Genomic DNA, 24,204 nt, shown 5'->3' with positions numbered 1-24,204 from the left:
CAGGAATAGGCCCTTCCTTTCAAGCCTGCACTGACCATGCTGCCTGACTTAACTAAAACCCCCTACCATTCTGGGGACCATATCCTTCTATTCTCACCCTATTCATATATTTGTTAAGACGCCCCTTAAAGTCACTAGTGTATCTGCTTCCACTACCTCCCCCGGCAGCAAATTCCAAGCATCCATCACCCTCTGTGTTTTTCAAAAAAAACTTGTCTCGTACATCTTTTAAACTTTGCCTCTCACACCTTAAACCTGTGCCCTCTGGTAATTGATTCTTCCACCCTGGGAAAAAACTTCTGACTATCCATTTTGTCCATGCCTCTCAATCTTGTAGACTTTTATCAGGTTGCCCCTCAACCTCTGTGTTCCAGTGAGAACGAACTAAATTTCTCTAACCTCTCCTGATAGCTAATTGCCTCCATACCAGCAACATCCTGGTAAATCTTTTCTGTACCCTCTCCAAAACCTCCACATCCTTCTGATAGGTTCAATTCTGGTTGCCACACTAACTAAGGTTCTCTAAAACTGCAACATGACTTGCCAATTTTTAAACTCAGTGCTCCAGCCAATGAAGGCAAGCATGCCATATGCTGCCTTGATTACTTTCTCCACCTGCATTGCCACTTTCAGTGACCTGTGTACCTGTATACTCAGATCCTGCTGCCTATCAATACTCTTAAGGGCTCTGCCATCTGTCTTCTGTGGCTGAGCCAGTTCTGTATCCACCTTGCCAGCTCACCTCTGATCCCGTGCAACTTCACCTCTGGCACCAGTCTGCCATGAGGGACCGTGTCAAAGGCCTTACTGAAGTCCATGTAGACAACATCTACTGCTCTAGTAAGAAGTCTCCCAACACAAAGTTAAAACCCAACAGGTTTATTTGGAATCATGGGCTTACAGAATGCTGCTCCTTCCTCAGGTGGGTTCACAAATGGGGCATATATAGACAAACACAATTGCAAGATAATGGTTAGAATATGAGTCTTTACAAGTACAGACAATGCAAGTGGAGAGAAGGATAATCACAGGTTTAAAAAGGTGTGAATTGTCTCAAGCTAGGACAATTAGGATTTTGCAAGCCCAGGCCAAATAGTGGGAGTTGCATGTAGTGTGACATGAATCCAAGATCCCAGATGAGGCCATCTTCATGCATGCGGAATTAGCTATCAGATTTTGCTTGGTGATTCTGCATTGTTGAGTGTCTTGAAGTCTGCCTTGGAGAGTGCATACCCGAAGATCAGAGGCTGAATGCCCTTGACTGCTGAAGTGTGGGAATGGCCTTGGTGAGATGTTCAACTTCATCGATGATCTGTTGAAGCCTCCAAAGAAGATGTCATAGTTTTTCTGTTCCAGGGAAGTACTGAATGACAAAGGGTAATGTGGTCATGTCCTGTGTTTGTCTTCTGAGGAGGGCCATGCAGTTTTTTGTTGTGGTGCATTGGAACTGTCAATCGCTGAGTCAAGCACCATATCCCATTCTTGCAAGGGCATCTTTCAATGTTGTGTTCCTCCTCATCTGAATAGAAATATTTAAGAAAGTATACTTGCATTAGAGACTACAGAAAATATTGACTAAATTGGTTCAGAGATAAAGGTGCTCTCCTACAGTGCGAGGCTAAATAAATTGAATTTGTATTCTCCAGACATACTGCTGGAACGTCTCAGCGGGTCTGCCAGCATCTGTGGGGAGAGAATAGACCCAGTGTTTCAAGTCTAGATGACCCTTTGTCAGAGACGAGAGCCTCTAGAATTAGAATGAGGGGCACTGTCATTGAACCCTACAAAATACTGAGGGGGCTTGATGGAGTAGACAGTTTGTACTTGCTGGCCAGGGAGTCTGCCCAATTAGAACTGAGCGAATAGTCATACCAAGGCATGGAGTCCTTTCTTAGGCAGGAAATGTAGGGACTGGGGTAACTAGTGGGCTGCTTTAGGGCATCTGGGGGGGATAGAGGCTGCTAGCCTCTACAGTTTTTCCATGTTAATAAGTAGTCTGTCAGCATGCATTATTATATTGATGATGAGATGGAATATGACTTGTGGCCTGACACATGAATATCCTGTTTTAATAAAAGCCTGAAGAAAAAGGATACTCACTTGAATGCCTGTCTTTGGATGATCAGACCCAGTGAGATGTTGAGATACTGCCAGACCTTAAGGGACAGATGTGAAACAAACCTGGATTGGATTGGTCAAAAATTTATTAATATAAAGGTGGGGGGGGAACTCCTCAAAAGCAAGAGCTGTGATTTTGTGTTTAAGGAAGAATAGAACTTAAAGGCAGTTGCTGGAGTTTTTTTTTGGAGAAATCAGAACACTGAGCGGTGCTTTGGTTAAACGGAGAAAAAATGCCCAAGTATCTTCAGGACCTGTCCCAGAAAGGTGTGAACATTTAAGAGATTGAGAAGCCAGGCTCTCAATCCACGCTTTGCCTGCAGGCAGTTCTGATCCCTGCACTAAAGGACAACAGTTAGTGAGGTTCCAAACATTTTTTAAAAATAAGTCCTCGACCTGCTTAAAAGAAAAGTTTTAAAATAGGCCCTGGCCTCAAGAATACAGGATCTTATGAATTCAGCAAAAGAAATGGGCATATTAAAAGCAGGAGAAAAATGGACTCTTCCAAATGGCCAGGAGAACAAAAGCTCCAAGATTGCTGCAAGCTTTACAAAAAGTTTAAAAAGGATTCAGAGGAGGAGCAGCAGGTTTGTGCCAAAATTTAGTGCAGGATAAACAGAACTAGCATCTACTGATAGCAATAAAAAAAATTGACAGTCTTAAAGCAGTAATCACCAGAAGAAACAAATGGTAACGAACATGAACATTGGAGAAGACCCCAGACAGAGAACAACTCTCAGGTCCGTAAGTAGCGAAGACCTCCAAAGAAAAGACTCTGGAGGGATGGTAATACAATACCCCAAATGAAGGGCAAACAATAATTTCAGATTGGAAACCAGTCAACACTTATTTAGAGACTGACCTGACCCAACAGTGATGCCAAAAAAGGGTTTAAGGTAGAAATGAAGATTTCATTTCTGATGTGTATATGGCCAGTCAGAACATGATGAATTCAGCTCCAAAGAAACACAAATTAAAGACTTCAAAAGAAGCTGGGAACTATTGAACATAAAGAGGAATCAGCAAAAATAATTAAAGCTTTAGGGGAGACATGAGAAAATAACAAGTCCAGTGAAGAATTGAATCAAGAGAATAAGAGCTTGAAGGAGGCTTGTCAATAAGAAATTAACTGAAGAGGTTAAAACATTGAAATTGACAGCAGAATCGGCAATTCCGTGCTTGATCAAGATTGCTGAATTGGTCACGTGAATGGAACAGTTGCAAGCTTGCATGGAAGAGCTCAAAGCAGGACCATATGTTTATGTTTGACGAGGTCTTGTGTCCAATGAGCCATTGCTACTGTAGCAATAAAAATCCAATATTGAGGTAGTGGATCAAGTTAGATCTCTAGAATTATTGTCTGAGAAACTTTGCAGATCTTTGTGCTGCTGGTAAATAACTGTGCTGGTAAATTGCTTGGCTTTAGCTAATTGAAATTCAGAAATATCTTGTGGGGAAGACTTCCAAACCGTCAATACCACCAACCTCACTTATTTGGGCTTCAAGTTATGTTCTCTTTGGGCATTTGAGGTTTTAGTCTCAATATGGGACAAACTGAAACTCAATTATCATCATGTGTTTGGTTTGAAGCTTAACATGACGCTTTCGAATATGTCCAAGATCAGTCTGGATAGAAAAGTAAAACTGAGTTGGTATATTTGTATGTATTTGAATAATGAGTCACCAGACACTTACTTTCTTTTGTGTTTAAAGAACATGGAAATATATTTTATAGCTTGATGTCAGTTGTTGATGTTTATAAGCTTTTTTTTGATTTCTTAAGAAGCAGTGGATGAGTATAAAGGTGTGCTTCAGAGGCTGCCATAGGTACTCTTATTTCCTGGACTGAAATCACTTGGTCCAATGAGCTACTTATTCTCATGGGAAATTATACATGCCATTTTGTTGTCTACAGGTTTGCTTACCATGACTAATTTGCTCATTTTGTTCTTGCTTTAGATTGGATTACTGTTGCCAATAATCTTCTTCGCAAGTGCCACATTAATCAGAGGGTAACAAAGCTCAGTGAATGTGATGCAAGTGTATTTATTGCCCTTTATGAAGCTATTCTTGGTGAAAAAGTCCCAGGTAAGGGAGTTGAAACTGATCATTTGTAATAAACCCTGCTCATGCCTTAATAGTTTTGAGGGTTTGGCATGTTATGCTGCTACGTTTTTAATGAGAAAATTTACATGTAAAATTTTAATCTATTACAGATTACATAAATACTCCCAAAAGTCAGGAAGATGATGCCCATAATGTGCAGGCAGTGATCGATTCATTGGCTTTGGACTACTTACAAATCAGTTTGTCACACATAACCGGTCAGTATGAAAAAGGCAACTTTATGTCTCAAAATGGAAAATTTGTTTTGAAGTAATAATTGACACAACTTCAATTATATGCAGAGATTGGGTGATTCATGTTGTGTTGAAGTGCAAAAACTGTGGGTGTTTTTTTTAAAAAAAATATACCATTCGTGGCAACACAAACAAAACGTGCAAGGCTCTGCTGGGACAACTGCTTCCAAGTAATGTTTGTAAAATCCAGCATGCTTGCTGAGAAAAGTGTACATAACAACAATATAATTTCAGGGTGACACTGAAAATTCATTTGCCTAAATTGGTGCTTTTTTTTCCCCTCTCCTCCCCCTCTTCTTTTCTCCTCCCCCTCCTCTTTTTTTTCTCTTGCCCAGGAGAAAATATTATTCAGAATGACAAAGAAAGTATACGGAATCTGTTAGAAATCTTTGATGGTTTGCTAGAGTATCTTACAGAACAAATAAGTGAGGCTTCATCCCAGCATGGTAAGTAATTTTAGTTATGATTTTTTTTATAAACTGAGTAGAACAATAAGCTTCCAAGTTTGACTAATCTTTGGAATGATTCATTTTAATCACTAACTAGTTGTCACAATCTGATAATAACTTTAAAATGAAACACTGATCTGAACCTTGGCCTGCCGAAGTACTTTCTGTAACTGCCCTCCCTGATTATCGATATATGCGTTGCAGCAGTTTAAGAAGGCAACTCACCAGTATCTTCCCAAGGGCAATTGTGATGAGCAATAAATGTTAGCCTGGTAAGCACTGCCCACATTCCATGAATGAATTTATGGGTTCTGCAAATTATTTTAGCGTTTTATGGGTTTAAATTTTTTTAACCAGATACTGACCTTTACTTGGCACACAAATGGGCACGTTCATTCCCAATGGCGTTCCTGTTTGTTTTTGTATAACACAGCAGGTGAGGTGGACTTAGTGTTTGAAGTCAGCTAAATGATAATTAAGGCCTTTAATGACTCAATTGACAACTGATAGGAGAATCTTTGGTCACTGGGATACTAGTGAGAACTGTGTAAATGATGATTGGATGTAGGAGATGGGGTACTATCAGAAGTGCCCTGAGAGATGCTTCCAGGTGGCAGCCGATACTGCTCATCCTCTGTCTCATTCCTACCAACCAGTAAGGGCACAGGATGTGGCTCTGAGCCCAAGTTGGCAGTTCCCTCGTGCTCTGGCTCTGGGCTCAAAACCAGGGCAAAGATGCAGCAGGCTGGTGCACGTAGCAATGATTGTCTACAATGTGCTCAGTTTGACCTTCTTGTCTGTACCTGGTGTCCTTTATTGTTGCTGAGACACTATAATTGATATCATGTTTTTTAATCTGAACTCATGTAGTGTTTCTGTTTAATGGTCCCTTCAGATTGCACAGTGGAGCTTGATTTAGGAGGTGATTGACAGGGTGTGTGGTTAGAGACAGCTATGCTTCACAGAAAAGTCCAATTTTTAGTTTCACTTTTCAGTAGCAGCTTGAAATGGAAAGAAGCAACAGTGCTTTTTTTCCCCCTCGTTGGAGTTGGGGTTTCTGTTCTGTGTGGCTGTTTTTGGAAGCTGCCCAAGATTAAAGTTTACCTCAAGTTTGGCTGTTTTGAAGTTATCCTTTTCTGCAAACAGCTGGCCTGGATTTCTGTCCACAGGTGTTACAAAGCTGAAGATCTAGCATCCTGTGGGCATACTGGCTTTCTGTTCCAAGTCTGAAGAAGAGTGTGTTTGTGGGAAGATGTTTATCTTGGAACAATAGAGTTAGCTAGCTGTTAGGAATTATACTGTCATGTTTAAGTCTTGTAATTTGGTAGAAGTTATGTTAATTCTTTTTATTATATTTTAACTGTGATCTTAAACTTTGATAAAAGATTCCGAGTGGGTCATTTGAATCATACCTGGAATGAAACACCTTATGATCACCACCTTTGCCAAATCAAATGTAAAACTTAGGTTAACTTCACAAAACCCCTTGGAGTTTCTGACCATGTCTTGATAATATCCAGCAACTGACTCCGGATCATCCTGACTGCCTGAGGTCTGTTCCATCACCCTCTTCACATGGGAGTGTGAAGTGCCCTCACCAGTCTGTACACTTCCCTGTCCGATGCATACATCCCTGATGAGGTGACAGTATCTCCGATGGCGCTTGGTGCAGAGAGGATGTGATGCTGCATCTTTGGAGGGTGGTTCTTCCCCCTTCGTCAGAGAGGAGTGGTAGCATGGCATCTGGAGGAGGATGATCTGAAGACACTTCTATGACAGAGATGCAAGTAAAAGATGTGTGACCTTGCCATATCAATACTATGACAATAACAACTGTCTCATTTTGCTATAGTGACAGTAACCTTGTTCTGTCACAAGGGCACATGTGCTCCACAACCTTGCTCGTTCTAACTTAAGAGGTGGAACTCTACAGACACCGTGCACACTTAAATGAGCTTGTCAAGGATTCGATGTTTGAACTGTACTATCAAGCTTCATTGAATCGTGCTGACCTTCCATTAATTTCCACTTGCCCTGTCCTTTTTCTATCTGATTTGAGCCTTTTGTCATCTCAACAGACCCAGGCATTCCTCCAATTTTGCCTATAATCCCGAAGAACTCCTGTCCATGAGTGTCAGCATCCCCTTCTCAAAAGGACTCCATATGACCAGGTTTGGAATTTCCCCACATGTAAGGATTTGCTCATGGGCTCACTATTTTTAAAAAGATGTAAGGGTGCACTCTGTAACAATTTCAGCTTATTTAATAGTATGCCACCTACCCTGTATTAGCAAAGTGCATGTCATTCTGGAGGTTGTGCTCATCCATCCTATGTACATTCTGGCATGCACCCACTGTACAACTTGACCAAAGCTTTAAAAATGTAATAACAATAATTGTCTCCTTGTTGCATCATGTTGCCATTGAGGTCAAGCAAAATTAACTTTTGTCCTCCAATCACAAGAACATCCTGTAGCACACTGGCACAAGATTATTCATACTGAGGGTTTGCTCAGCTTAGCCATTTCATTAGGCCTATTCTGGCATTAGGCTCATGTCCTCTTGATGAGTAGTGGCCTTCTTACTGTGCTTACCCCAGTCCAACACCAGCATCTCCACCTCCTGGTGAGCCCAATACTGTTGACCTCTTTGGCCAGTTCCTCTCAGGCTGCTTGTCTTCCTCCTCTTCCCAGGGTTAGGCATAACCTATTGATGTTGGTCAGAAACTGCATGTAGGAGGACTCCAAGTGAGTCCTTGTTGAATCTCTAGGGACTGTTTTTGCCCTTCCTGGCTTCTCCCTTTTGTGGCAATGGCACAGACATCGCTGGAAGTAAAAATGCAACAGTTAGACAACTCCATCCAAAGAAGTGGTGAACTTGTTCAGGTTAAAATATGCCACTTCTGATCAGTACCCAAGGTTTGGAGACAGCAGAGCAAAAATAAAATGTGCTCACCTTAGAAGCCTGCAAACTACTCTGGCAAATTATCCTGAGATGTTTGAAGTGATCCTGCATTTTCTGGGTCCCGAGATTGTCCTGATATTTGAAGGCTGCAAACTTGTTCAAGGTCATGGCTAATGACCCCTTGGGACCAGACATCCTGCCCTCCAACTCTGGCTGGGATAAAGACCTCAATCCTGCACTGGAAATGATTAATCTCAATTGATGTTTTTACCAGATGCGTTGCGGAGGTGGATCTGGAAGTTGAAAGGCTGCCAAAGTTTGGGTGCAGAACCTGCCTTTGGCACCCCAGCATATTTTTCCACCTGTGGTGTTGGTTATTTTATTAATGGCAGTCTCCTTTGTAAAATAAGTTTGTTTGTTGTAGCTTGTATGGATTAACTCACTTAGCAAAGTTTTGCTCTGGCGGATATGAAATAGTACCAGGTTAGGAGCATTAACACTGGCAGTGACTAATTGGACCAAATAACCTTTTTCAGTATTGTAGCTAGTATCTGGCCAAGCGTTTTTGTAATTGGCAGACATCGCATTGGATTCAATACAATACTAATCCAAATTTGACTTTCTAATCCTCAGTATTAGTTTTAAGGTCAAACACTGGTTCCACCTGCTGTTTCCATTATCAGTCCCTTTTTTGTACCACCTGCTTCCAATACAAAAGATGCAAACTAATGGTTGATCCAAAATAAACTTTTCCATATTATTACTGTTATTATACAGTAATATTTCCAGGAATACTGTAACTTTGTATTTCATTTATTATTCTGTTTTTGCATGTGACCTGCGCATGCAGGTCACATGCAAAAGACCTGCGCAGAAGACCTGCGCAGAACTATTATTTAAAAATCAATTATTTAAAATTTAAAATAATTTAATAATTTAAAAATTATTTAAAATTTGGAAGAGGCTGCATGAACTGGCTTGTCCAGTAAGGTTTTGGTTTTCACTTTACACTAGTTTCATTTTGAACTTTCCCTGTACCCAAGATGTTTTGGAGTTTAGGATCCTCCATTAGGTTAGTTAATGAACTGCATTGACAGGAAAATGATTTGATCTCCAACCTTTGTCCCCATCAGTGAGTGGGTTGATCGTGCCTGGTCCCTGCTGGTGGGAACCTCTCCTCCCATGTGGGGTGAAATGATTAGGGAGCTTGGACAATACTGTCCTGGGCATACTTAGTGATATGGAAATGGCAATTTCCATATGATCAGCCTTGCAGTGGACACCATTTTGTGATTCTACTACAGGCCCCTTCTGATCTTTCTGGCCACTCGAGCAGGGCAGCAGGCCAGGAAAATCACATCCCTGATCTCTGTGGGAATAGCAAAAGGGATGGCGCACTTGGCCTCAATGCACTAAAGAAGTGGAAAATTGGTTGTGCTTCTGACCAACAACTCTGAGAACCTTTTATGCACATTCAGACAAATGCTGTTCTTTCCCAGCTGTAATACACCATCCAGGCAGGTAATCTATCGAGGCTTACGTGATTAGGGACCAGTCAGGTGATGCACTAAACAAGCATGACTAATTGTGCACAATTTCTCTTGACATGAAGTTAGCTCCTTTGGGAGGGGAGGAGGAAAAAAATTGCCCGAAAAAAGATGATAAAACAGGTTTTATTGCCTTTTCATTTTCATAAATACAAAAACTGCATAGTTTGACTTTTTACCTCCCCTTTCTACTTTATATTTTAAAATAGGTGATCCTGACTTGCTGTCCAGTGAAGCAATATCTGTAATCCGAGGTGTACTTCAAGAGGAACTTGGTAACCCATGCAAAGAGAGGGAACTTGAAGCAGGAGCACATTCATCAAAAACGTACAGTCTATTTTTTGAATTTATGGAGAACTTGAGTAATATTTGATTCCTGAATTAAAAAATATAACTTGAATTAATTCAATAGAGCAAGTGGAAAACAATTATTTACTCAGCTTGATCTCTGTTATCCCCTCTTCTGAGTTAGAAGGTAGCAGTTTCAAATTCTCCAAAATCTGAGTACACCACCTAGGCTGCCACTTAAACTGCAGTCCTGAGGAGTGCTCTGTTGCAAAACCTTTTCTAAATTGCATGTTTAAAATGATCCTCCACCAACTTGCACCACAAAAAATATAGAAGTGTAACAGTGATTTATTTGGGTGTATGGACCCTTAAATCTTATGTTGTGTGCGCACAGCCTTGCAAAGGGACCAACTTGTGTGCAGCCAGTGCTGGTGCTGCTTACAGGAAACATCTCGGCCTACCTGAATGTAAAAGATTGTACTCTTGAAAACGAGATGGGTGGTCTTTTAGCCAATGATCCTGTGAGCCAGCATTTCTAATGACAAGGTACTACCTGGTAAGTTGTTGCATAAGGTTAAATTTGTCAGGATCCAGGGTGAGGTATCTAATTGGATACAAAATTGGCTTCAGAATGGTTGTAGAGGGTTGCTTTTCAAACTGGAGGCCTCAGGTGTGTCTCAGGGATCAGTGCAGGGTCCACTGTTATTTGTCATTTATATTAATGATTTGGATGAGAATATAGGAGGCTTGGTTAGGAAGTTTGCAGATGACACCAAGATTGGTGGCATAGTGGACAGTGAAGAAGGTTATCTTGGATTGCAACGGGATCTTGATCAATTGGACCAAAGGGCTGACAAATGGCAGATGGAGTTTTAATGTAGATAAATGCAAGGTGATGCATTTTGGTAGATTGAACCAGGGCAGGACTTGTTCAGTTAATGATGGGACATTGGGGAAAGTTACAGAACAGAGATCTAGGAATACAGGTTCATAGCTCCTTGAAAGTGGAGTAACGGGTGGACAGAGTGGTGAAGAAGACATTCAGCATGCTTGGTTTCATTGGTCAGAACATTGAATACAGGAATTGGGACGTCTTTTTCAAGTTGTACGAGACATTGGTAAGGCCACACTTGGAATATTGTGTACAGTTCTGGTCTTTCTATTATAGAAGGGATATTATTAAACTGAAAAGAGTGCAGAAAAGATTTACTAGGGATGCTACTGGGACTTGATGGTATAAGGTGAGGCTGGATAGACTGGCACTTTTTTCTCTATAGGGTAGAAGGCTAAGAGGTTATTTTATCTTATAGAGGTCTATAAAATAATGAGGGGCATAGATCGGCTACATAGTCAATACCTTTTCCCAAAGGTAGGGGAGTCTAAAACTAGAGGGCATAGGTTTATGGTGAGAGGGGAGAGATACAAAAGTGTCCAGAGGATGGTGAGTGTCTGGAACAAGCTGCCAGAGGTGGTAGTAGTAGGAACGTGGTGGTGGCGGCGGCAGTGGCAACTGTGTCTTTTGAAAAGCATTCTGACAGTTGCATGGGTTCGATGGGTATAGAGGAATACAGGCTGAATGGGAGCAATTGGATTGGCTTTAGGAGTTTTAAAACAACGTGGGCAGCATGAACGCGTTGGACTGTGGGGCCTGTTTCCATGCTGTCCCGATGTCTCTATGACTCCAACGCAAATTTCAATCATGCTTCAGATTTATTTTGACCATGACCAATAGAAAGGATGGAGGGCGCAGTGGAAAAATACCTTTAATGACATTGTAAGTAGTTTTTTTAAACAGCTGTTCTGAGTTAATGAGCCAGCTGGACTATGAAAAATACCAAACTTAGTGGCTTGTCCCTACCTTGCGGGTTATAATCAGTTTGGCTAATAGAAATACAGCAGGATTTCAAACATCCAAATAAAAGTCAATCCTTTGTAATCGAACCTACAGCAACACCAGAGACTTTTCAAAAGGCAAAGAACTTTAATCAGTTAGATGAATCAGTGAGGATAACATTACATTTTATTACACAAAATAGGGTATCAATTTCATCTGTGAATCTGATCATAACTTGTTCAGCAGGTTCAAATCAATGCACCAAATGCAATTCAATCTGTTTTTGAGAGATTTTAGCAAAATATGTGAAAATTCCACTGACATCATAACACAAAGGGATTGTATTGTTGCGTTCTAGGTCCTGTTATCATGCATATATTTATTTAGCAAATGCAAAATACTCAAGTCAAGCAATAGCCTCATTTACTGAGTTTAGGGTACACTCCTCAGTGTATAATTACTTGTCGTTCCACAAGTGACTGAGACCCTAGCAGTGGCTGTACAGGAGCCTTGGTCTGTCCTGAACCTACTTAACAAGGACCACTCTCACTATTATAGTTCAAAGCCTGTTGTTTGTCAGGAACTAGTTAGTGACTTTGTGTTTCTCATTCCTTGATCCAAATGATGTCTGCTAATAGATCTTTGTTAGTGTTTTCCATATGGGTGTGCCGAGATGTGGGTAGTGAGTGGTTGAACAGGTCGTCATGCAGTTATGAGTGGATGGCTTCAATCAACCTGTGGGTTTTTGGTCAGTTGGCAGATGTGTGATGGAGTGAAGTTTGCAAGAACGGGAAGCTAGAGGAGGGAGTTGAGTGGACAGTGCAATATATATAGATATGGGACTGTCCGCAATAGCTTCTGTCAAAATAAGAAACTCTTGCATTTTGTGAGAACAACAAATGTAACTGAATCCAGCACTAACTGCAAAGCAATTCCAGGTTTGTGACAATGTCGTCATGAAGATAGCATTTCAAAACAAATTCATTGACTGTGAAATAATTTAGGGAGTTCCAAGGATGAGAGAACTCGACAGTGCAAGTTTGTTTTAATATTATTGCTACTTCTAACCACCCAATTCCTATTGGGTTGTTTAACACTTGTTTGAATGTACAAATTGTGATCTGAATTTTCTCATTAAAGTGTAAAAATTGATATTTTAACTGATCTAGTTCTTCATCTTCCCTTCCCACCTGGGATGGAGATGGATCTGAATCCACCAGTGAGCTCATCCGGCTTGGTGAATCTGCTTGTACATTTGTCCACAGAAAGAACTCAGGTAATTGTTAATAAATCTTTTCTATAAGCGTAACATTGGGACCTGTAGTTGTGTTTGACTTACTGTGTGCTTTATTTTAGAAATTCTATTTCCATTTTTAAAGAAGAATTGCTCTGTCTGTTTCCATTTTACTTTTGAAGCTTCCAATTCAACGTTTAAAAGCCTACTTGTGACTAATAAATTGTTATTGGTCCTTACTTTGCCTTTCTTTTTCTTTCTTGAGACCTGCCTGCTGAACTTTATAAGAAACAATCGGAACAGAAGTTGAAGACCTTGAACCAAGGAAAAAATGGGATTTGTTCCTCTGCGTCTGATTTTGCCACTATACCTGACATTAATGGGGAAGAAATGCTGAAGCCAGGGAGTAAGTAGGAAAAAAATGTTTATTTATAAATAGCAGTATTCTATAGGTGGGTAACAACTTTGATTTTGTTTTGTTAAAGAACTTTTGTGCCTGCATGGAAACATTCAAATTGTTTTTGTCTAGGAGTTTGTGAATTTGAATCCAGAGGCTGTTTTAGATTTTTTTTCTATCCCACAACCTGGCCACTTGTCTTCTGAGCAAAAGTAAGAACATTATAAAGCAAAATACAGCTGATGCCGGAAACATTTAGCAGGTCAGGCAGCATTGTAGAAAGAAAAACAGATAGTGTTTCGTGTGACTGACCATTCGTCAGAATTGGAAAAATGTAGAGATGTAAACTTGTTTTAATCAAGCACAGAGACTGGGAAAGATGGTGAGGGGAGGCGAGAACAGAAGAGATGTATAGGCACCAAAATCTTGCTGCCATTTACACCAGCAGGATCTCTTAATCCTGCTGATGGTGCACCCCTACTGCAGGTTTCCCAATGGCAAGGGGCACACTGTGGGAAACGCCATTGACAATGGTGCGATCATAAGAACCTGATGCCACTAAGCAGTGCACTGCTTGCTGCTGCCTTGAAACATGCCACAGAAGAGAAGGAAAATCCCACCCAGGGTGAATGGTAGGAATGATTAGTTAAAGCACAAAATGCATAATGATACCGGACAAAAATTCAACATTTTCAATTTATGAAGAAAGATCATTAACATGAGTGATGTTTCTCCCCCCCACAGATACTGCCTCAGCTGCTAAATATTTCCAGCATTTTATGCTTTTCTTGAGGATGGCTTATCTCCAGAGAAATAGCATAAGTTAAACCTGCTCACTCAGTCTAAATCTAGTCACCTGAGGAATAGCATTGATGGCAATGGATTAATTTCTTTAGTGCTAGAGTGCTGTGCCAACAATACCTAAAGCAGTGTGATGCTCACAAGTTGCTTGTCTCTGCTTTGCCATTGAAACAATTGACAATTATTTAAAGCTTTTTTATTTTCTCTAATTATATTGGATAATTTGTCAGTTACTGGTAATCCCCAGCATTTTGAAAAGCAGAAAAAGCAATCCAGAGCAACACATAAGATCATCATCAGGAACAAATGCAAGGACCTATCTTTTGAGTAAAATATCTAGATGTTAATTAATGGAAAAATTACCATTTACACTCTCTCCAATGTCTTCCTCCATCTCTCTGTAACTGAATTCAAACACTTTACACCTCCTTCCACTGCTTATTTAACCAAACTGAAAGATTGAAAAGATGTTTGTTGCTCTGTTCATTCAATTTAAAGATTCTTTACCCCATACTGTGTTGTTTAACAGCTTTGCACTTCCAGCAGCTTAATGGGCAAAAATGTTTTGTGTTGAAGGTTGTAGGGACAAATCTGAATTATAGAAAATGCTTTTGGCTGTCAGACAAGATCTGGTCCAAGACTTTGGATGGCATTGAGTGATGAACCTGGAGTGTCTGCTCCAAGTATTTTTTTTCCCACTTCAGATATTACTTACTAATGGTGCATTCCCACAAGGGTTTAGTGTGTGCCATCCATCACAGCAGATATCTATACTTGCCAGTATTGCCAACCCCTTCATGTGAAGACCTGAATTAAAACATTACCAGGCTTGGTGTAGTCACTACAGGGTATTGGACTTGGTTGTCTAACTAGTCTGTGAAGACGCGCCAGTCCAAATTGTTCCATTTAGACCTTTGCAGCTTGATGAAAATGCCAATACTTCTAAGAATGTTGTTGGAAGACCAAGTTTAAATACTGCATATTCTAGTTAATTGTGGTGTGAATTATCACTAAGATTGGAGGACATAGCAAATTTAACTTAATGGGCGTTTGTTTCAAATACTATCATTGCAGTGCACTTTTAGGCTGTTGGCCCATTTTATACTGGACAAGTTTTAAAATCTTCAAATCTCTTTGTAAAGGGTCTGCTGACAATATGCCTTCCAAAAATCATTCCACTGGATTAAACACTAATGCTCTGCAGCTTGGGGAGCCCATTCGACCTGCTATTCCTCTGCAATCTCCTTACCACCCTCCTGAGTATAGGCCTGATGTCCATGATGTGCATCTGCCCAGTTATCAGTCCAGCTCTGGTACAGCATTATTGGTCAATCAGAAAGTCGAACCGAGTTGCCAGAGAAGAGTTCTGATTCTTGCAGGAGGACAGAAAGTGAAATCTATGTCTACTATTCATAACGTGAGTAGGCTGACATTTTGAATGAAAGTCATTACATTGGTAGGCCATGTCTGTGGAGCTTGCATTAAGATTACCTCTCTTTAAACATTTTATTTGCGTTTCACAGTAAAATTAGCTGTCACTGGATGTTTGGGTTAACCACATTTGATTCAAAGAATAGTACACCACAGGAACAGGCCCTTTGGCCCTCCAAGCCTGTGCCGATCATGATGTCCTTAGTCTGTATCCCTCTATTCCCTCCCTGTTCATATACCTATCCAGATACCTCTTAAATGTTGCTAATGTGCCTGCTTCCAACCACCTCTAGCAACACGATCCAGGCACCCACCACTCTCCACATGGGGAAAACCTACCCCGCACAACTCCCTTGAACAACTCCTCCTCCTCCCTCCCTCCCTCAACCTCTCTTGTAATTGACACCCCCACACTGGAGAAAAGCCTCTAACTATCTACCCTGTCTATGGCTCTCCATAATTTTGTAGACCTCTATTAGGGCTCTCCTCAACTTCAGTTTTTTCTGTAAAAACAATCCTAGTTTAGTCAACATTCTGGTGATCCTTCTTTGCACAGTCTCCAAAGCTGTACCTGTAAAGACTTGATTCCTACAAAAATCTGCATTCCAACCATTATCTTGGTAATTTGGTAGTGTGGCAACCAGAACTGCAAACAGTATTCCAAATGCAGCCTAAGCTAGGTTTTGTACAGCTTGTACTCAGTGCCCTAGTCGATGAAGACAAGCATGCCAAATGCTGCCTTAATCACCTTTGCCACCTGCATTGTCACTTTTAGGAAACTGTAGACCTGCACTTCCAGAGCCCTCTGTATGTATGGTTCTGCCATTTCCAGTATAATTCACACCTCAGTTTGATTTCCCCCAAAATGCATCATCTTGCACTTATTCGGATTAAACTCCACCTGCCATTTCTGTGCTCGAGTTTCTACTCTATCCATATCCTTATGTATCCTCTGACAATCCCTGGCACTATTTGGCAACTCACTACTCACATTTTCCTCCTGATCATTTATATATACTACAAACAATAGAGGCCCCAGCACTCATCCCTGCGGAACACCACTATCTACTGATCTCTATTCTGAAAAACAGCCTTCCACTGTGTCTTTTATGACCAAGCCAATTTTGTATCTATCCAGCCAGCCCATCCCAAGTCCCATGTGATTTTAGTTTTCATACCAGTCTGCCATGTGGGACCTTATCAAACACCTTACTAAAGTCCATATAAATTACAGTAAGAAGTCTCACATCACCAGGTTAAAGTCCAACAGGTTTATTTGGTATCCCGAGTTTTTGGAACGCTGCTCCTTCATCAGGTGAGTCAAGAGTTGGGTTCACAAACGGGGAATGTATAGACAAAGACTCAGTTGCAAGATAATGGTTGGAATGCAAATCTTTGTAAGAATCAAGTCTTTACAGGTACAGACAATGTGAGTGCAGAGATTTGATAATCAGAGGTTAAAGAAGTGTGAATTGTCTCAAGCCAGGACAGTTAGTAGGATTTTTGCAAGCCCAGGCCAAATGGTGGTGGGTTGCACATAGTGTGTCATGAACTCAAGATCTCGTTTGAGGCCATCCTCATGTGCAGAACTTGGCTATCAGTTTCTGCTTGGCAATTCTGCATTGTCATGTGTCTTGAAGGCCAGCTTGGAGAACACTTACTTGAAGATCGGAAGCTGAGTAGCCCTCACTGCTGAAGTCTTCCCTGGTAAAACGTCTGACAACACCAGGTTTAAGTCCAACCGATTTATTTGATAGTAAATTCACTAGCTTTCGAGGTTATCCTCTTCGTCAGGTGAAGAAGGTAACCTCGAAAGCTAGTGAATTTACTATCAAATAAATCGGTTGGACTTGAACCTGGTGTTGTCAGACTTTTTACTGTGTTTACCTCAGTCCAACGCTGGCATATCCACATCATGAAGTCTTCCCTGACAGGAAGGGAACACTCCTGCCTGGTGATTTTCGAGCAGCGTCCATTATTGTAGCGTCTGCATGGTATCATCAATGTACCATGCCTCAGGACATCCTTTCTGCAGCATATGAGGTAGATAATGTTGGCTGAGTCATGTAAGACTTTTTACTGTGCCCACCTGAGTCCAATGCTGGCATTGCCACATTGTATAAATTACATTCTCAGCCTTTTCCTTGTCAATTATCTTTGTCACCTCTTAAGGTTCCATCAGATTGGTGAAACATGACCTTCCCTGTACAAAACCATGCTGCTTGTCACTAATTAATCCATTTTCATCCAAATGTGCATATATCCTATCCCTCAGTATCTTCTCCAAAGCTTCCCACCACTGATGTTGGGCTCATCAACCTATAATTTACCCGAATATCCCTGCTTCCTTTCTTAAACAAGGGAACAACATTGGCTTTTTTCCAATCCTTGCCTGTGGTCAAAGAAGATACCTGTTAAGACTCCTTGCCTCCTGCAATAACCTCATCCAGCCTTGGGGAATTGTCTACTTTAATGTAATTTTAGAATACGCAACAATTCCTCCTTAAATAATTTGATCTATCTGTCATGTCCTTCTTGGTAAGTACCGATACAAAGTACTTATTAAGGATCTCCATTTCCTGTGGCTCCACGCATAACTTCCCTCGATTGTCTTTGAGTAGGCCTGTTCTTTCTCTTGCACCTGATATATGGATGGAAAGCCTTGGGATTCTCCATGACCCTGTTTTGCTAAAGACATTTCATGGCCTCTTTTTAGCCATCTTAATTCCACTTTTAAGTTCCTTCCTACTTTTCACTACAATACAAGGGCTTCATCAGTTGGATGCCTAGACTTAATGTCTGCTTCCTTTTGAATAACCTTACAGTTTCTCTTATCCATAGTTCTCAAGTCCTGCCATTTCTATCCTTCATTTTTGCAGGGACATGGCTATCTTGCACTTCAATCAACTGCCTTTAACAGCTTCAGATGTGGATATGCCTCACATGGCCACTCCATCTATATTCTCCAGTTCCTATCCTCTTTGGTCTTTGCCCAATTAAGTACCCTCACCTGAGGGCGACTTTTTGTCTTTATTCATGACTACCTAAAATCTTATGGAATTATGGTTGCTAAACCCAAAATGCTCCTCCACTGAAATGTTGATCACGTGGTCTAATACCAAGTCCAGTATAGCCCCCTCCTTGGTTAGATTGTCAACATACTGTAACAAAAGGCCCTCAAATTGCTCTTCATTGGAGCCTCTGGCTCCAAGGGAGTCCCAGTCAATATAAGAGAAGCTTTCACACCTTTTCAGCATGTGACTACACAACTGCTCCTCTCCTCTGTGGGTTGTTGGGAAGTCTATAGTACACTCCCAATGTTGTGATTTCACCCTTCCTATTCTTGAACTCCACACATAATGTCTCATTAAAAGATCCTGCCAATATGTCCTCTCAAAACAGCTGTGGTGTGCTTCTTTAATCAGTCATGCAACTCCCCTACCCCTTTTTATTTCCTCTCCTGTCCCATCTAAAACAACGATACATCCCCCGAAATGTTAACTTGTCAGTCCTGTCCCTCCTTTACAATAACACAATTCCACAGTAATCCAAGCTCTCAGTTCATCTGTCTTGCCTGTTATACTTACTGCACTGAAGCAAATGCACTCCAGACCTTCAGCCCCATTAAGCCCCACTGCATCTCTCTGCCTGCTTTTCCTCTGTGCTGTATTTATCTCCAACCTCTTTTTTTTTCTCCCAGTCCCTGGGGGACATCGTGCAACACATCCTTGAACAGGCCCCACCTTCCCCAGAAGACATCCCAGTGATCCATATATCTAAAGAAATTGCCTGTCTGTGCCCCGACTATCAAGTCTCCTACTACTTATCACTTGCTTGGACTTTTAGCCCGATCCAGAGCTACAACAGAACCAGTTGTGGTGCCATAGGTCTGGCTACTGGTATTTTCCCCTAAGAGACAATAGTCTCTGTCTCTCTCTACACCACACACACACACACACACACACACACACACACACACACACACACACACACACACACACACACACACACACCCCGCCGCCGCCACCTCAATAGTACTCACAATGGTGCAATAAAAAGGTAGTCATGATGTGGAGATGCCAGTGTTGGACTTAGGGTAAAGACAGTAAAAAGTCTCTCAGAACCAGGTTAAAGTCCAGATTTATTTGGTAGCAAAAGCCACTAGCTTTCAAAGCGCTGCTCCATCAGGTAAGTGGGAGCTTACAGAACTCCCACTTACTTGACGAAGGAGCAGTGCTCTGAAAGCTAGTGGCTTTTCCTACCAAATAAAATCTGGACTTTAATCTGGTTTTGTGAGACTTCTTGCTGTGATAAAAAGGGGCGGGGGAAAACTTCAAATGCTAGAAATTTTGAATAAAAACAAATTAAAGCATCTGCAAAAATAAAATTTGGCCGCAACACTGAGCACTTTTGAGAGTGGACGTGTATTTTAAGTAAGGTTTGAGATGAGGAAAGAGAAGTTAAAAAGGGAAGGAAGCAACAAATGGTCCACACTGGAAGTTAACAGTTGAATTATTTACAAAGTGTTTAAAGTGAAACAGGGAACTGTTTTTAAAAAAATCTAGAAAAGAATACACAAGGAGAATGGTACAAAAGCTTAGCATGGCAACATCTGTACCATACAAATTAGAAGCCGGAGTGTAGGACGTTTCACTAAGGTGGAGGACATGAGGGCTGATTTGATAAAACTGTTAAGTACATTTGCAGAAGCGTAACTCATTGTAGTGATGCCACAAGTGCACAATATAAACACCTGTTAAATGTTTAGCACTTAAACTCAGAATTGTTTTTAGATGCTTAATATTTGCCCATTGACTGTTTTTATAATGAAAATGAGTTTTGTTCCTGGATAAATGTGGAAAATGTGCATTTCTGAGATGGAAGGATTCCAAGATTGCTATCTCTCTTGTGCTTGTATTTTAGTTAATCTGCTTTGAGTGAAGCAAATGCTAAATGATCTTTTTGTTCCCTTGATGTCTTAAATTGACCTATTATCTTTAGTTTCCAGATAAGCATGAAAATATTCCTACAAAGATGACACTATCAAAGTCCTGTCCAGGTGAGAATGGTGTTTACTACTTCACGTTCACATGGGGATGTGAAGTAGTAAACACCCCTTTTGTTTGAGTAGTGTACTAAATTTTGTTTCAAATTAAGTTTGCAAAGGACTACAATTTGATTTGTCAACAAAAGTAATGCAGATGATAAATCTGAAACAAAATGCATTTGCAGAGAAAATATTTTATTTATGGACTCATCACAGAATCATCAAAGGCCTTGATACCAGTGCTATCTATTTGAAAGAGCTAATCACTTTAGTCGAGTGTTCCAGCTTTTTTTCCCCCATAACCTCCAAGTATATATCCAGTTGCCTGTTGACAGTTGCTATGGAATCTGATGACTCCACCCTTTTCAAGTAGTACTTTCTAAATTTTATCACCTGTGGGCAAAAACAAAATTCCTCATTTCCTGTCTACTAATTAATTTGAATCTATGATCTCTGGTCACTGATGTACCTGCCAGAGCAAGTGATTTATGCTGATTAACTTTATATCAAAAGTCTGCATTATTTTCAATACGTTTTACGTTTCCAGTTTAACCTTCTCTCCTTGAAGGTGAAAAGTCCCAATTTCTCCACATAACTGAAATCTGGCATTCTGGGCAAAACTCCTCTACACCTTTTCCAGGAAACTTGGCATCCTTTCTTTAAAGTGTGGTACTGAAAATTGTACGCTGTATTCCAGCTGATGACTAAATAGAGATTTGTGGGCTTAGCATTACTTTTTCTTGTTTTTTTTTATTTAGTCCCCCTATTTACAAAGCCAAGTATCTCATTTTCTATTTAAATCACCAAGTATTTGTGTATGTACATCCCCAGAACCCTTTGTTCATGTGTCTCCCTCAAAATAATTCTATTTATGTTAGTACCTTCACCAGAATTGATGTCCCAGTTCTACTGAGAACCAAAAATTAAACTTTAGTGCTCCTGTTTTAATATTCTTACATTTAGACTTCTGATTGTGTTCTGATTCCATCACTTGGTTCAGTGATGGAAATTTCTCTTCTGAACAGGGAGGTTGTAGACTCGAGCCCCTCTCGTTGAGAGAGACCTGAGCATTAGAGCAATATATTCAAGAGCCAACCACGGAGTGACCTTTGTTAGACTTGGTAATATGTAATGAGACCAAATTAATTAACTGCCTCATAGTAAAGGAGCAACAACAGTGAACATAACACGGTAGAATTTCACATTCCACTTGTGTGAGAAAAGTTGGTCTAAGACCATTTACAAGAGTATGAGTTGGCAAAGTGGATTGAGAAAGTAGGCTAAAAGTTAGGACAGTTGAGAAAGAGTCGCAGAAATTTTTTTATAACTTTCAAATATGTATTCCATTGAGAGATTCTTGAGGGATGCACCATCTGTGGCAAACTAAGGAGGTTGAGGATATTATCCAATTAATGGCAAGTCAAAAGATTGAATGTATGTTTGGAAACCAGCAAAGATTGCCAAAAAATAAGGGATAAATTAGAATATGACAGAAAACTAGCTGGGAATATACTTTTTGAAGAGCAGCCACTGTGAGCATTGGTTCTTTTAGCGAGACTGAGGAATAAGTAATTGGGAAATGAGGAAATAGTGGAAGCAATGAAGAAGTGAATGAATACTTTGTCTTCTATGGTGAAGTCTGATACACAAAAAGCAGCCCACAAATAATTAAAAATCCAGAAGGAACGATCATGATCATTAGAGAAAAGATCCTGGGGAAACTAATGGGACCAAAGGCCAAGACATTCCTTGGACTTAAGCTGCATCTTTAATACAAAGTGGCTGCAGAGATGGTGGATGCATTGGTTATAACCCTTCAAATTTCCCTGGATATCTGGAAAAGTGCCAGCAGTTTGGAAAACCACAAATGTAACAATTCTAATGAACAAAGAACAGCACAGAAATAGGCCCTTTGGCCCTCCCAAGTATGTGCTGACACAGATGCCCCTCTAATCTAAAATTTTCTTGCCTCTACATGGGCTATATCCCTGTATTCCCTGCTTTTTCTCGTATCTATCCAGATGCCTCTTGAATGCCTGTTATAAAATATGCTTTCATCACCATCTCCAGTAGTGTGTTCCAGGCATTCACCACACTCTGTGGAAAAACTTGCCCTTTACATCTTTTTTAAACTTTTACCCTCACTTTCAACCTATGCCCCCCAAGTAATTGACCCTTTTTACCCTGGGAAAAGACTATTCACTCTATCCAAGTCTGTCATAATCTTCTAAACCTCTATCATCCCCCTCATCCTCCAATGTCCAATGAAAACGATCCAAGTTTGTTTAACCTTTCTTCATAGGTCCATGTCCTGGTAAATCTCTTCTGCACCCTTTCCAGTGCATCAACATCCTTCCGGTAGTGTGGTGACCAGAATTGTATGCAATACTCCAGATGCAGCCTAACCAAAATCTTAGAGCTGCAATATGATTTTCTAATTCCTATACTCAATGCACTGACTGAGGACCAGCATGCCACATGCCACCTTGACCACCTTGTCTACCTGAGTTGCCACATTCAGGGAACTGCGGATCTGCATGTTTAGATCTATCTGTGTGCTAATATTTCTAAAGGGCTCTGTAATTTACTATATACTTTGCTTCTGGAGTACACTTTCCAAATCACATCTCACATTTGTCTGGTTAAATTCCATCTGCCATCTTTCTGCCCAGGTCTCCATGTGATTTATATCCTCTGACAATCCTGCTCACTATCTGCTATTCCCCCAAGTTTTGTATCATCTGCAAATTTAATAATCAGACCATCTACATTTTCTTCCAAATCTTTATATAAATGAGTCCCCAGAATTGATCCTTGTGGAACGTGCTTGTCACAAATCTCCAGTTAGAAAAGTACCCTTCCATTGCTGCTCTCTCTACTTTCTATGCCCAAGTCAGTTTTGTATCCATTTTACCAGCTCACCTTGGGTCACATATGACTTCACCTTCTGTATCAGCCTGCCATGAGGAATCTTACTGAAGGCTTTATTAAAGTCCATATATACAACGTCCACTGATCTGCTCTGGTCAATTTTTCTTGTCACTTCTTCAAAGAACTCAATCAAGTTTGTCAGACATGACCCCCCCCCCCCCCCACCCTCCCTCTGTTTCACAAAACCATGCTGCCTATCGCTAATAAGCCTTGTCACTTCCAGATGTGAGTACATCCTGTCCCCAAGAATCTTCTCCCAATAATTTCCCCACCACTGATGTAAGGCTTACAGGCCTGTCGTTTGCCAGATTGTCTCTTCTGCCCTCCTTGAACCAAGGAACAATGTTAGCTTCTCTCCAATCCTCTGGTATCTTGCCTGTGGCTAAGGGGGACACAAAATTTTGGCCAAGGCCTCAGCAATTTCTTCCCTAGCCTCTGTGTTCTGGGATAGACCCTATCTGGCCCTGGGGGCTTGTCCACCTTTGTTTTTCAAAACCTCCAATACCACCTTTTTTTACCTCATCATGTCCTAAAATGTCAACATCCTCCTTTCTACACTCATCAACCACCACATTCCTCTCCGTTGTGAATACTGATGCAAAATACTCATTAAGGACTTCATCTGGCTCCCCACACACGTTCCCTCCACTGTCCTTTCCTTTATCTACCCTTTTCCTCCTTGGGAGAAATCCTTGGGATTCTCCTTAATCCTGCCTGCCAAGGATATTTCATGTCCCCTTTTGCCCTCCGAAGTCTCTGTTTAAGCTCTATTTTTGCATTCCTCAAAAGCCTTGTATATTTTCAATTTCCTGAAAATTAATGTATGGCTCCTTTTTCACTAAGCCCACAATCTCTCTTGTCAT

General features: G+C 40.7%; 1 protein-coding gene across 2 annotated transcripts in view; it reads left to right on the top strand.

Moving 5' to 3' along the window:
- The window catches only part of LOC145356605 (centrosomal protein of 95 kDa-like), a 64,527-nt gene that overhangs the window by 3,188 nt on the left and 37,135 nt on the right, over positions 1 to 24,204 (top strand). For both annotated transcript variants that reach the window (XM_080209415.1, XM_080209414.1), the window contains exons 2-9: positions 4,078 to 4,206; positions 4,335 to 4,442; positions 4,814 to 4,924; positions 9,588 to 9,705; positions 12,670 to 12,776; positions 13,000 to 13,140; positions 15,075 to 15,349; positions 20,365 to 20,422. In XM_080209415.1, the coding sequence (XP_080065541.1) occupies positions 4,078 to 4,206; positions 4,335 to 4,442; positions 4,814 to 4,924; positions 9,588 to 9,705; positions 12,670 to 12,776; positions 13,000 to 13,140; positions 15,075 to 15,349; positions 20,365 to 20,422 (1,047 nt within the window). The remainder of the gene's footprint in view (positions 1 to 4,077; positions 4,207 to 4,334; positions 4,443 to 4,813; positions 4,925 to 9,587; positions 9,706 to 12,669; positions 12,777 to 12,999; positions 13,141 to 15,074; positions 15,350 to 20,364; positions 20,423 to 24,204) is intronic.

This window comes from Carcharhinus amblyrhynchos, chromosome 21 (genome assembly GCF_965287045.1).
Source record: "Carcharhinus amblyrhynchos chromosome 21, sCarAmb.v2.hapA, whole genome shotgun sequence".
In the NCBI taxonomy this organism is placed as follows: Eukaryota; Metazoa; Chordata; class Chondrichthyes; order Carcharhiniformes; family Carcharhinidae; genus Carcharhinus; species Carcharhinus amblyrhynchos.
Note: the sequence above shows the minus strand (reverse complement) of the source record. Positions and strands in the feature narration are given on the sequence as shown.